Below are 14,779 nucleotides of genomic sequence, written 5' to 3'. Positions count from 1 at the left end.
TGCTATTAAAAGACTTGCGAGGAAATCGAGGAAAGGCGGCGAATTGCGATTTATGTTTAAAGCGATGCCGAAACAAATATGCGGCAAAGCTTTGATGTTATTTTGGGAGAGGAATTTTGTGGGTTCAACATAATTCAAAATATCCATTTAAAGCAGGTTTGTTGGTATTCAGACCTTTTCATAGTTAAGTCTTTTGGCCAACACTGCTCTTTAAGTTTTCATAAACACGTACTACTATTTTATAATTAAAAAATGTACAAAAAAATATCTTAGTTATATATTTTGTACTCATACTAGTATGAAATATGCCATATGCTTGCGCTAAGAATAAAATTGTTCTTCCTTCTGCCTAACTGTTTTCAACTCTTTTTCTTTAAGATGTAGGATACTTTATCCTCAAGAAGTGGTTATTGACAAAGAATATAGAATATATTTGTCAGTTCATGTTATTGCTTTGAGTTAAGCCAAAAACTCTTCTTTCACCCACTTGGTCTAATTCGTTGTCTTGCCTCCCCGAGTTACGAGTTAAGAAATTGTCTTCAAAGAAATCAAATTCCAGTCATAATATTTATAGTTAATCAAGCAAGCCAAATACATACATAAATACAAATTTATAAACATGTCCCATGTCCCTGCCTGGTTACAAGTTGCTTGCATTTATTGCTGATGCTGCTGTTGTTGTTATTATTATTGTTGTTGTTGCTGTTGTTGCTATGCAATATTTGCACTTTACAAACGGCCGCCCCCAACACATGAGCAAACAAGCAAAGGAAGTGGTGCTTGTTGCTGTTGCTGTTCTAGACACATCGAACGAGTTGAGTTAGCAAAACATGCAACAATTTTCCAAATGAATGCACTTGCAATATGCAGTCAGCCAGTCATGCAGTCAGCTTCTGACCCAACAACTTGGCCGGCTTTACGTTTTTCCTAGCTGCTCTCAACCATGCCCGCCACGACGCACCTCGTGCCGCTGCCTCACTCAGCATTAGCATTGCAACCAATCAAATCCAATCAAGTGCGAATGCAAAGTGCTCCGCACTACTCTCAAGAGTACCATGGACTAGAAAGCTTAAATATTGACCCAAACAATTAGATGCTGTGCAATGTAAAACATCACTGATAGTTAAATCGCAGCCAAAACTGCTAAATATAGAAAGAATTTGACCCCAAAGTGAGTGAAAAAGGGTAAATGTTTGCCAAAATTTTCTTTTATTTTGTGAAATTGTGGAAATGGGTTCTAGTAGTAATAGTAATGCATAAGAACTTGTTGGTCAAGTCGAGCAGATAGAGTTTATTACAATAAATACGCTTCGAAGAAGGCAAAATGCTAAATGCTTAGAAGAAAAACCTCAACAAAATAATAGAATTTTATTTGTAAAATAAAACAAGTTTGTAAATAAATATGAAAAAAATTTTGTTTAAAATATTCCATAAAACTGTTATAGCCTGCTTTAAATTTCTTTCAATATACTTGTAGTCTCTTATCTGAAATAGTTCTGAAAACTTGCTTTTAAATTGGGAAAACATAATTTCGTCGATTATCCAGCTCTCCATTCCACAGTGCACATAGAGTTGCGCGGCTGCTGGAGCCTCGTGCGTTTTGGCCAGGTTCAATGTGTTTATTTATAAACTTCTAAACGAATGCACGCACCTTATGGCGGGCGGGCTATGGGGCTAACGATGGGGATGAGAATCAGACTGACGGCATGGGCGTTGGTGGGGCATGCTGCTGCGTTCTAGTCTTTTGCTCTCGTCCAGGCGCAGGCAACAAAAGTCATGTCTAATCAGTGTTGATTCTGGCGAAAATGTCAGCAGGCAGTCAGACAGCCTAGACAGCCGGCCAAGGAGGAGGCGCGGGCTGGCAACTCAAACTCACAATCGCCGGATCAAAGCCGCAGCCTAGAGAGCGCGATAGGAAAAATGCAATCGGTAGGCAATAAATTAAGTAAAGTAGTCGAGACGTCGTTGTTGTCGTTGTCGTCATCATCGATGCGGCGTAAAGGGTACGAAAAGCGTTGTGGATGCGGCCTGCCAGCTTGACTTTGGCAATGATTAAGTGTTTGGTTTATTATTGTATATAGTAGTATGTACTTGTATAAGGAAATAAGCGGCAGTTGCAAAAATTGTGACTCTAGATGCGCCCCCGGGAGCATGGGAAAGTGATAGGCCAGCATTTAGTTGCTACACTTGAAAACAATAATCGAAATTTGTTTAGAAAGTTGTCAGAGATAAGAGCCGTGGCTCTACTTTCTAATAAGCTTACTGTTAACTAGTTATCAGAGAGTGAAGGAGCTGAGTTCATATTGAAAAAAGTCAATATTCATGAAGTTGGAGATTAGCTTCAATTGTTAAAAACAATTCTTAGAATTTAAATTTAAAGGAGTTACTTTTTAAAAATATCAAATATTATTAATGTAAAATGAATGCATGTATAAATGAATAAAGTCATTTAATAAATATTGATGTTGAAATATTTGGAACCCCAGAATGGAAGTATAATTGTTTTAAATACATTTATATGCCCATCACTAAACCAGGAAGGAGCACAGCAGGAAAAAAATATTGTCGAGAATTATTATCTTTGTTTTAAATTGTTTATCAATTTTTAAATTAAGTTTTTCTCGTCTGAATAATTCTCATAATATATTTGCTTCGCTTGGGCTGCAAAGAAATGGTGCTTCTTTAAACTGAAAGTTTTCTCAGTTCCCCCCATATATGGGAAATTGGCAGAGAAATTGTTTGTTTTTTTCTGTCTGTAGCTCATGCTCTGATCTGGGCGTGCCGGGCAGTCATGTAAGGCAACTGGAAGACGCCAAGGAAAGAACGCCACAAACTGACGGGCCCCGGCAAATGTCAAAAAAGTCAAATTGACGCTTGACTTATTTTGATAGATTTGATGGGCGTGTTGCACTTCGCGTCGTCGTTGACGCTCAGGGTCTAAATTTATGTGGCCTGGCCTTTTTATTATAAGCACGAGTACTTGGACTGCTGGAAAAGCCATTAATTAGCGTTTGGCTTTTTGAAATTTCACATATTTTTTGTATTTGTATCTTCCACCCTAAGAGCAAAATATACTAAATGTATATTTATAATTTCTTCATTTTTTGTAGCTACTTGCAATGTGCCACTGGGCATGGAATCGGGCGCAATAACAGATGCTCAAATAACCGCAAGCTCGGCGCATGACACGGGCTTCGTTGGACCGCAACATGCAAGGTAAGTTAAGCGAAATAAGTTGAACTTATAGCGCCATAAGCGTAAATGGAAAGGGCTTATAAGAGCTTTAATATGCGGATGCCAAGCTTTAAAATTTAAAACTGAGATTATTTTCTATAACTTGGTGGAGAAAAGAGGAACTTTGGAAGACATAATAGAAAATTCCATGTAGTTTTATAAGAACTACGTTCAATAAACATTGTTGAGACTTCATTATTATCAAAGTTTTGAGGAAGTTTTGTCTTGTGATAGCTCTTGAGTTATGTATTAACTATACTTAAAGAATGATCACACCTTTCGCCTTATGTACACATTTTCATAATCAATATATCAATAATCAATCCACAATTTAATTCAAATATATACAAATAATTTGACCATGTTCGAGGTTCTGAAACATTAGAGATTCCCTCCTTCATACTCAATCTAAATCAATCGCAATCACTAACAAGCATCGCTGCTAGAAATAAAGTGCTTTCTGTGGGAATAACTTTAAAGTCAGCTTTTATGTCGCCTGACTTTATTGCGACATCTCAAGTCAAGTCAAGTCAAGTTCGTCAGAAGATCCATGGCGGCCATAAAAAAAGCTGCCGCTTCTTATCTGCCGCTTCTATTCGGCGGCGTGTTCATTTAATTGCTAATTTTATAGACAACTTCATTAGCGCGATAAGCGCAGTCAATAAAACTAAACTCGTCAATCGATTCATGAAAGAGTCAAACAACACAACAAAACAAATTTATGTTATGACACAAACAGTTGCCCCATAAAATACACACAAATATGCATATGCATACATATTTATATACGAGTATGCTTAGTATGCCCATTTATATATCGGTATGCGTCTATTTATTCGATTTTGCATATCAGTCGGACAGCGTAGAAATATTTTGTGTACTTTAGACGCCTCTTTGGACACAAAATAGTGCTGATAACATCATCGCCCGGGCGAGTTTGGTCGATGGGGAAAAATCTGTTCATGAATATGCACGGGTGCGAGGCTATTGTTGTTGATGATGATTTCCTCCGCAGCAACCGTTTAATGTGTTTGAGATATGGCAAAGAGTAGATATAGAAAAAGAGACCGCGATCTTGGCTCGGAGGCAAGCCAAGAGGCAGTCGGCAGCAACCTTTCCAACTAATTAAATGCAATTTCAATGCAAGTTGGTAGCCAAAGTAACTAAAATAAAATAAGAGACCCAAAGCGAAAACCGGTTAGTGGTTGCTGACTACAGAGCACTAGAAGTGGAAGGAAAACTAACTATATGGTCGACGGTGGGATGTCCTCTAGACGGCAGACTATAATTTCTTCTCTGTATGTGGTAGAAATTCTTCTAAAATTACAGTTTTCTAGTTTTCTAATTTAGAAAACATATTTAATTTTAATAAATATGTTAGATAAGAAATATATATAGTTAACTGATATGTTCTTGGCAATACGGTAGTTCATACAGTCGAACAGACGCGCAAAGAGATAGACGAAACAGCATTTGCCAAATAGGATCAGGAAATTGTTTTAGGCTTAAAACGTGATTGTATTTAAAGCTCCCTAAATACCTCCAATTCAATTGCTGAGATCAGGTATCAAGGCCTTAAATGCTCTATCTATATCAGATATTAAACTTTTCTAAACTTTATACGCATATTAATGATATAACACCATGTGCCAAGTATAGATACCATTACTCCACTATTCACAAAGACATCGCTGCTCGTACAGACAAACAAATGGGCGAACTGATGAGGCGAAGAAGACGCTCATCAAGCTGACCAGTAATATATGCTATAAATCGAGTCTGACAAGCCCCCTTCTGCCTTCTGTTACAAACATCCGCAACAATTCATTATGCTCTGTAAGCCTTTGGGGTATAGGGCACAGAAAAGGGCGCATAAAATTGCGGAAAATCACGACGATGGATGTGCAGAGGAAAGACCGAAGAAGTGCATTGAATTTGTGTCGACGAGGGCAGACAACTTTTTGTTTACATTTTATTGACGCGTTTTTCGTTTGAATTAAAGTTTTATGAGGTCTTCAGTTGGCGACTTACACAGGAAGTCTGGTGGTTGGTGGTTGTGATGATGTTGTTGTCGTTATTGTTGATATTGCTGTTTGCTTGTATGTGGCAATGCGGGTATATCGAGAGAGAGAAAAAGATTGGAGCGGAAGTTTTGCAATTGCCAATGATTGATGACAACATACATAAGGCAGCGGAGCCGGCAATACTATATATAACCGTAATTAGTATAAAATGTCAGACAAAAGAAGTGGTGCGAGCAACCACCCAACCACCCAACCACAAGTTCTCATACTAGAACACTCAACCCGCCCATAAACATGTCAATTACCACGTGAGTTACGGCAAAATCAATGCAAACATTAAGTAAACTTTAGAACCTGCCACAGATTCAGATTCTCTTGCCTCTCCTTTTTGTTGTAGTAGTTGTTGTAATAATTTTCTGTCTGCTTTTATAGACATGCAGCACTTAAAAAACACTCAAGTGCAGGGCTGATGCGCCAACTGAATGGCAGCAGCATGCCTAAGAAATACACAAAAACAAAAGCAACAACAACAAGTACAAGAACAGCTACTCCCCAGCATCAGAGACGACCACAAAGGCATCATTAACATTAACCCTTTATGGCGGCACTAAAGTAAAACCACAAAACGACGCGTGATGAGCACGTTGAGATAAACAAAATACATTTTTTCTCTTCATTCTGTGGTAGATTAACTGGAATTTTTACTAAAGAGCCGTACACAGACAGCCCGACAAACGGACAAACGGACAAACAGACAGACAGACAGACAAGCGGACATGCGGACAGGCAATGGGATAAACGGCCGCACTGAAAGCTAAAGACAAAAGCATTGGCATTGGGCATTGAGCACTGAGTTTGGCAGTTAATGTGCATATGTGTGTGTGTGTGTATGTGCTTTGATTTGGTTTTATTTTGTGTTTTTTTTGGACTACGGGTAGCTGCGGGTTAACCACTGCCTGGACTGGCTGGCTGGCTGGGCTGACTCAGTCACCTGAGGTCATCTTGTTGGCTATTTGTGGCTTAGTGATGGTGTGGGAAGTGGCAAGTTTGACAGCCTTAATGCCTGATGCTGATGTGATGGAGGCTTGTGAGTGAAAAGTAATTACGGGATATGAAAATAAATGAACATTTTTATTTGTTTCTGATAGGCTTTAATAAACCTAAGCTTAGAACTTTTTGTTAACAACTAAACGAATCTTTAATAGATGCGGGTGTCCTCTTTTTTAATGTAATGTCAAAGACTTTCAAGAGACAAGATATACATTTGGGAAATAGCTGATTGGTTTCTTTATAGCTCTACAAAACAATTCTGCAAAAGTTACATTAGGTTTTAATCATAAAATCATAAAATGTAGAGCCTTACTTACTATGGAAACGGTATAAAAAGTTAATAAAAGAAAATGTAAATATACCAAAGTAAGAATTCCAATAAAAATGTCAATTCTAGTTGCTGAAATTTCTATTTTCTGAGATAATATTATTTAGATATTATTTAAGCTCCTAAAAAGGTGTGCTAAGTTGTCTAAGAAAAAGTTAATGGCTGCGATCTACATTATTCAAAAATCGAGTCTATATTTATAATGCTTTTCCAACTATTGGCTATAAAGTTGGCTTCATTCAAGACTTGATCAAAAGAAGCAACCTTTTTTCACTGCCATCTTAAAGTTTTTCGTATTCATCTATCAATTATATAGACTATCCTGAAATTCTAATTAGTCCTTTGTCTTTCTAATCACACAATTGTTTGTCAGCTTAAGCCAAAGATTTCTGTTGATGCTACAAAGCCTGCAATTATGTTTGTCTTACGCAATGCATTTATGGAAGAACTCCTTAAACTGTTACACGCTTACAAAATTGCGAATTACAAACAGTTTTCCCCATCTAGCCAATAATTCTCACAGTCTCACGGACCAGCTGGCGGCCATTACTCATGGCCAGGCATTTGGCTTGGCAAAGTTCAAAAAGTGCAACCAGCATTCTAATTTGTGGCTGCCGTGCATTTACACAAGCAATTCCCCCGCCATCAGGTAGTAGTTCCCCAAACTTTAAGTAATTCATTACGAAAACATGCACTTAAAACAAATCACGCGCATTTGCTTACTGGACAAAACAAGAAACCAAAAAGAAAACAGAAAACTCGACCGACGAACTCAACCCGAGGGCCTGGACAGGATGTGAACATTCGAGGCTATGGCTATCTGGAGTTGACGTCGCGGCGACTGCGGCTATTGAATTACAAAGATTAGTTTAATGACAGTTGGAGCTGTTTGATTTTCATTACCTCGCCCTGTTCTGTTCATTCAGTTGCTAGAGCCTTGGCCGGCAGGCCATTAAATTTACAACCACTTACATATTAAAAACAGCAAAAGGCAGGCAGGCAGGCCGGCTGGTTGGCTAGCTGGCTGGCAAAAAAAAATGTAAAAAAGCAAGCAAAATGAAGAGAAAATCTCTAAGCTGCAGCGAGCGGCATTTGATTAGAAGTCCGCCCAGCCGCCTCGATGGGAAGCCAGTTAGGCCAGCCAGTCAGTTAGTCAGTCCATCAGTTGGTTTGAAATGAGCAGCAGCCGCTGTCGACGATGGCGCAGATTGTTAACTTTGGCAATAACAATAATTAAAGTCAAGTTGAAATGCACATAACTGCGGATATTAGCATTTTAAATGATGTTTATACGTTTCTCTTCATCTTTTTTCCTGCCTTTGGGTTATTTGCTTTTCGAGTGGACTTCTTCTTGGGCAGCAGACGCGCCAAGACCCCAGCAATTTTATGAAGATTAAATTGACCTTTTTTCGCTTTTGTAGCCAAGGCTTTACTGCGAGTAGAGTAAAGGAAGTGCGTGGCTCATTTTAATAAAGTAACTTTGATCTATGCACTTGAGCATAATTGCAGCTGGTAATGAATATTGCAATGGTGCGAGAAAATAGAGAAACTTCAGCGTTTAGCTAACCTGAAATGCTGAACGTGTTTGTCCTTACATTGTGAACAATAAGGCAATAACAATGGTCAAGATTTAAGCCAAAAAGGAACTTCTTTTGAGTTACATGACGATATTGCAATAGATTATTGAATTTATTTGAATTTCAATTACTTTTGCGTAGATGCTGTTAGCCAAATTTAGTAAAGCGTCAGATTTTCATGTCAGAAGCCAACTGTGTCTCCTACAGCAATTATTAGCGACTAAGAAAATATAATAGAATATGAAATACCTACTTTATTAAATATATTTTGCAATTCTTTTTATACTGAGGTATTTTACTAGAGACTTCTCGAGTTGTAAAAACCATAGAGAGTTCCAATTGATTGATGTTCAAAGGCTGTTAAGTACCATGAAATATATGGCAATACCATCTCAAGATCCTCAATTATGCAGAATTATAAATACGAACTGAAGTCTGAGTCGTTCAACATTTTGTTCCTGTAGGTGCACCTTAAATACTTTCCTTGTTTCTTCTAAACTAAAAAACCATGCACTCTCCTAATCGATGGTAGTTAGAAACCATAAGTCAATGGTGAAAGGAGAGCGTTAACGATTCAAGAACAAAGTGGTGCTCCAATTCAGATAGAATAATCCACCATAGTTGACAAAATGGATGGTGTGAACTCAATTAGAAAGGGGTAAAATATTACTCCACTTATCTGCAATCGACCGACATGTAAATGCAAATATATGCAGCTATAAAGCAAACATGTTCATTCTTATCACATCAATTTCCACTCCATTTGCTTCAAAAGCTCCTCTTCCACATACCCGATATAGTATATGTCTATATGTGTGCATATGCAAAACATTACTAATTGCAGTCATTGCACACATTACAGCCACTACTCTCATAAAAATTAATAACAAATTGCAAAAATGCATTAAACGCATGTCGGCTACTAAATAAATATTGCAATCAAATTCAATAACCTGCTGTTCGAAGCAGCAGCTGGCAGGCAACAAAATGAAGCAATTTGCTAGCGTGATAGGGGATGGAGAGGGGGAGGGAAGGGGGAAGCAACAGCATCGTAGACAGGGGCCTAAAGAAACCAAGCATGAGTAATGGCTAAACATTAGGCCCAAAAGCCATTGCCAGGCAAAAAGATTGTGACGTTGAATGTACTCCTTAGTGCTTCGAAGCAGCAGCAGCCACACAGCAAAATGCAATCAAGCATGTAAGACTTAATTGAAATATAAACCGAAAAACGTATTTGTAGTAGTTAACATATCAATACGTACTATGCAGAAGGAGGCGCCCAAGCGAGGGCTCCACAAGAGATGTGCACGTGATAGTGACAACTGAATTGCAACCATCTTGTCAGAGAATTAAGAATTTTCTTTGCACTTTAATGGCTGGGTTTTAAATTTCCTTTAATAAATAAATAGAATAAAAATAGATATCCCAAAAGAATCCAAGCATCAAAAATACAATTCAAAAATTCCGATTTTTCAGACAATAAATGCAGTCTAATTTCCCACTCGTGAGATTGAATTTTCCCCAACCACTTTTTATTGCTAGGCTGCACTGTAAAAGGAAACTCTCTCTGTCAGTTTAAACTATTTTGTATACTTGTATATAAAAATACTATATAGCCACCAATTTGCCATTATTTTGTCATATATTCAGGGATTTAACAATTGAAAAATCGTAAGAAATTTTGGAGATGTCTGCTAATTTTTTTTGTAACAAAATTGGATGTACTAATGGCTTAAATTCTCGTTTAAATAAAACATAGAATTGCAGAGAATTAAGATTTTGCAAAACTTCTATCGATTTAGTAATTCTTAGTAGTTCTTTAGTAATTCGATTCTCATCTAAAGCCTTAGAGACTTATCAATATCTTTCGTGAAATAGTTGCGCACATCTCTAGGGCGAAATTCATTTAAGCAAGCAGTTGGAGGTGGTGGTGACGGTGGCAATGGTCTGTGTATAACTTAAATTAATCCTTAATTACATAGACAACATCCTGCTGTGCCTTGGCCAAAGTCTAAAACCGCAACAGCTTAACGAACAAGACATGCTGCCAGACGGGCTACCAAAGCCTGTGGCTGCCATCCCATCTCCTCGCTCAGCAAGTTGCCACAAATGTCGGTGGTGCTGGTGCCGCCGCAGTCGCAGTCGTTGGCGCTGGCGCTGTGTGGTGCCAACGCTTAATGTCAATTAATTTATAAAAATTTCTCGACAGTTTGACTGGCGGCATCGGCTATACGTTCGGCCACACGGCGTATGCGCAACTGGTTCCTTGCTTAGCAGCTACCGATATATAGTATCGCGTCGTACCCCCCAAAGTCCTGGCTAATTAATAAAGTCGTCTATGAACATTTTTCTTCGCTTGCAGACTGAAAACCGATAATAATGGCGGCGCCTGGTGTCCCAAACACATGGTCTCCAATGCACTGAAGGAATATCTACAGGTTGATTTGCAGCAGACACACGTGATCACCGCTATACGCACGCAGGGTCGCTTTGGCAAAGGTCAGGGTCAGGAGTACACCGAGGCCTATGTGCTTGAATATTGGCGACCGGGCTTTGACAAATGGCAGCGCTGGAAGAACACACAAGGCAAGGAGGTAAGTAACAACAACAACAAAATAAATAAAAATAAAATACTGAAGGTGCAGTCCAGTCCGCACACCAAGCAACAAATTCAAAATTGCTTGCAGTCCCGCAACTGAGCATTTAAAGAAAATTAATATAAATATGCCTGCAGCTATGTAGAATGAACGATATAATGCGAGAAGTTAAACAACAGGCCTATAAATTATGACAAGTTAAGGCAGTCTACAGTAGAGATAGCATAAGACAGACAACTTTAGCTTTTGCCAAAAGACATTGTGGAAGCTGAGAATAAATCTTCTATTGACCTTCAATTAAAAACTTTAATTTTGAGCTCATTGCAAAATCATAAACAGAATGATTAAATGGAGAATAAAAATATATATAGCTTGGATTAAATGTGTAATTGGTACAATTTAAAGTTGACATATGCAAACAAATTCTAAAGAAGTTTCTTAAAATATTTTTGATTTGAACTATTATTACTTCCGATTCGCTTTTAAACATTAAAAAGTCAACTTATCTGGAAAGATTTTGCAAATATTTTTGCAAATTGTTCACCACAGTTAACAGTTCCTGGTGAATGTAATACAAAATTGTATTTTTGTTCGATTAAAATAAATTTTCTTTTGTTGCTTAGTGTAATAAAAACTTAATGTAACCCATTCACTAACACGCCAAATTCTTCTTCTCTCCTCCCCTCTCTCCCTCTCTCCACTCACAGATACTGTCGGGCAACATAAACACATACAGCGAAGTGGAGAATGCATTGCAACCGATTATTTTTGCATCAAAAATTCGCATATATCCGTATGGACAGTACGATCGGACCGTCTGCCTGCGCGCCGAGATCGTCGGCTGTCCCTGGGAAGGTAAGTCGCTGCTGCCAATTTAAACAGGCGCGATAAAAACTCGACATGAGCAATGATAGTGTGGAAAGGTTTACAGAGTTTTAGTGTCAGCGTTAATTTATCATCGCCAGGCCATAGGCGGTGGTGCACGGTGTAAGGAGTTTTGGTCCGGGCCTAGCCCGCTATTAGACAAGGCAAAGCGGCTTAAGTGTGTAGTTAGTGGCTGTCCGATCGGCTTTATGGCTAACATACGCGATAGTGTGGTGCAAGTTCATTTTGCAACATGCCTGGCGTCTTAACAAGGTATGCAGCAAGAAATAAAAAAAGACAAACAAAAAAGAAAACAAACTGCGCTTAGATAAATTTGAAGAAAATCTTACAGAAGCTCTTCAAAGGCAAGAACATGTTATTATGTGGGCAAGTGTTGATACTCCTATTTATTTTTCAATGAGGCTAAATTCAAGAATTTTATTCATTTTTCTTTCAAGTTTAATTATTCTCCGCAATTTTTCGCTCTAATTGGCTTCTAAAATGGCGTAATTCTTTTCTTTTCTTTTTTTCTTTAGAAAACAGTTGAATTACTCGTATATTAACAAGATTTATTCTAATCACGCCATTAGGATGTCATTGTATTGCCCATTTCACAATACTTTCTACTGAAACATTTTACTCCCCATTACTCGTACAAGTTTCCACTCCAATAATGCCATACCCTTGCAACATTGCAACAAAGTGCTGAACATTTTCTAACACATGCTCTCTGTGGCATGAAAAAATAATCCTCATATGAGCCACGCAACCGACTTGTTTTCTTTGCACGTGTGTGTGTGTGTGTTTCTGTGTGCAACATGCAAAATGTACTTGAAAAATATCGCGTGCAGACATTGGCAACAAATCCAACAATCCAAGCTGCAGAGACGACAAGCGGCAACAAACTATGCAGACGACAACGAGAAACAGCAAACAACTTGGTCGCCTGGCTTTTCGCTAAAATGCTGCCTCTTTTGTGATCAAAACGAGCTAGGAAAAAGCTAAAATTTGAAATCGCTTGCCAAATAAATAAATAATAGATAACTATTTTTCGTACAGCTTGTTTGTTATTCTTAAACACATATATTTATTTAAAGTTATCCTCCGTTGAACCAGTACTGATTTAAAAATTATTGGTCAATATTTTCTAGAGGAATTGCATTTTGAAAATGTTATTTTATTTTAATTTTGAAAATAGTAGTGAAAATAGTAGGGAATTATTTACTACTTAGATATGGTTTATTATTACTTATCTGGAGAACTGGAAATATTAAGATGCACAATACTATTTACATTCTTATTTTTAAAATATCAGAATCATATATATATATATATCTTCAGCTTTTTTAAATAAAATTAAATTAGTAAATAGTTCTTCCAATTTGTAATACTATTCAAGTCTCGAATTTGAAAAATTATTGAGGTTTTCTTAACATTAAAACAATTTTCGCTGCTAAAATGAAATATCAGACAGGAAGTTTGTTTTAACTTAAAACTTATATTATCGTATTCGAAAAATATATATGATATGAGTGGCAACATTTTACAAATCGAATATTAGTTTCTATGAAAGGTAATGCTTCGGCTAAGTGGAGATAGTTTCAATCTTTCATTTAAATTTTTCAAATAAATATATATCGAAGGGCCCACCTAAAAATCGTTATAGTGACATCACTGAGCGACTGTTGACTGCTTGTGCTTGGGTTTTTGTTGCTTGACTTTGTCGTTGTCGTTGTCGCCGTCGTCGTCGCCGATGTTTGCACGCAATTGTCAAGTAGTGCGGGCCAAACAAGTCTGGCTAAACAAATTTTTATATAATTTCTGCCTGGCCAGGTACGCGATAACAACAGCAACTACAAATACAACTACAGCTCGCCAGCTATAGAACATTAAGAACAGAACGCGCCTAATGACAATTTGTTTGACCAGACCAACAGCGAATGGCCCACTGGGGGATTTGCACGGAAGTCGAAATTATTCCGTAAATTAACGCAACGTATGCTTAGTTTGCAGTTCCCCAGACCCCGTCCTTCCCCCCTCACCTCTAGACCAACCAACAGGCTGATAAGTGGCGCCGTGGATCACAAACTATGCACACACACATACCCTTGTTCTGGTTTTGGGGTTAGACATGCAAACTGACTGACGACTGTGGCAGAGGAGGAGGAGGAGAAGGAGGGGGAGGAGGGATCAGGCTGGCCACTAATGGGGGGTCCCCGGCATTTTGTGGGCATGTCATTTGATTTGCCATGGGGCATTTGTACACAACATAGCGCATTTCATATGCAAATTAAACGAGATAAGCTGCGGGGGCTGCGCTGTCCGTTAAGGTGGGTGGGTGGCTGGCTGGCTGGCTGGTTGGCTGACTCTCTAAACCAGCAGACAGGTCTAGACGAACCACAGACGGCGCTTGCTGAAAATCAATAAAAAGAAGACAAATACAAGTTTTCTAGCCTTCTGTTATTTTTATTCTTTTTTTGAGGAAAAGTTATGAGCACAATGACAATCAGAAATTCGACAAATTTTTGTGTTTTTTGTTTTGTTTTTTATAGCACATTAATCTTGTGGATGCGCAGCGCCAAGAAATTTAGTCCAAAATCATAATTGTTTATAAATTGTGGCCATAAATTCAGCCACCGGCAAGCCAAGTCAGTCTAGCTGCGAGCATTTAAATGCAAATCAATGGCCACACCTATATGGAAAATCAGACGACGCCAAGCTCGTCACACCCAATGTTGGGCAAGCGAGTTGATTCGATTCGATCCGATCCGAGCCGGGTCGAGTCGCCTTCGACGCTTGACTGGAAGCGCCGTCGCAATCATAAACAAATGGGTTTTAATAGTGCAGCGTCGTGTGTGGGGGGAAGGGAGGGGGGAACTAGATAGACGCCTCGGTCACGTCATGACGCAGATTATCTCTAGGGCAAGTGACACACTCTGATTTCGTAGAGCTAAACACAAATTTGTTACGATTTAACAACAGCTAAGCCCTTGGAATTGGAATTGGCTTAATGTATGCAGACTCGTATGCTAAAGTGCATTTTATAAATGCAACTGATTAGTGCTGAGCTTCGATTTATGGGCACAAATGTGACTAATTTATGAC

At 38.4% G+C, this 14,779-nt stretch overlaps 1 protein-coding gene across 1 annotated transcript in view; it reads left to right on the top strand.

The window, feature by feature from the left end:
- The window catches only part of LOC115626345, a 53,139-nt gene that overhangs the window by 22,809 nt on the left and 15,551 nt on the right, over positions 1–14,779 (top strand). Inside the window, 3 exon segments of the mRNA XM_030521694.1 lie at positions 3,111–3,216; positions 10,576–10,807; positions 11,518–11,665. Coding sequence (XP_030377554.1) covers positions 3,111–3,216; positions 10,576–10,807; positions 11,518–11,665 — 486 coding nt within the window.

This window comes from Scaptodrosophila lebanonensis, unplaced genomic scaffold, assembly GCF_003285725.1.
Source record: "Scaptodrosophila lebanonensis strain 11010-0011.00,11010-0021.00 unplaced genomic scaffold, SlebRS2 tig00000085-arrow-pilon, whole genome shotgun sequence".
Classification (NCBI taxonomy): Eukaryota; Metazoa; Arthropoda; class Insecta; order Diptera; family Drosophilidae; genus Scaptodrosophila; species Scaptodrosophila lebanonensis.
This window is presented reverse-complemented; position numbering and strand designations above follow the sequence as displayed.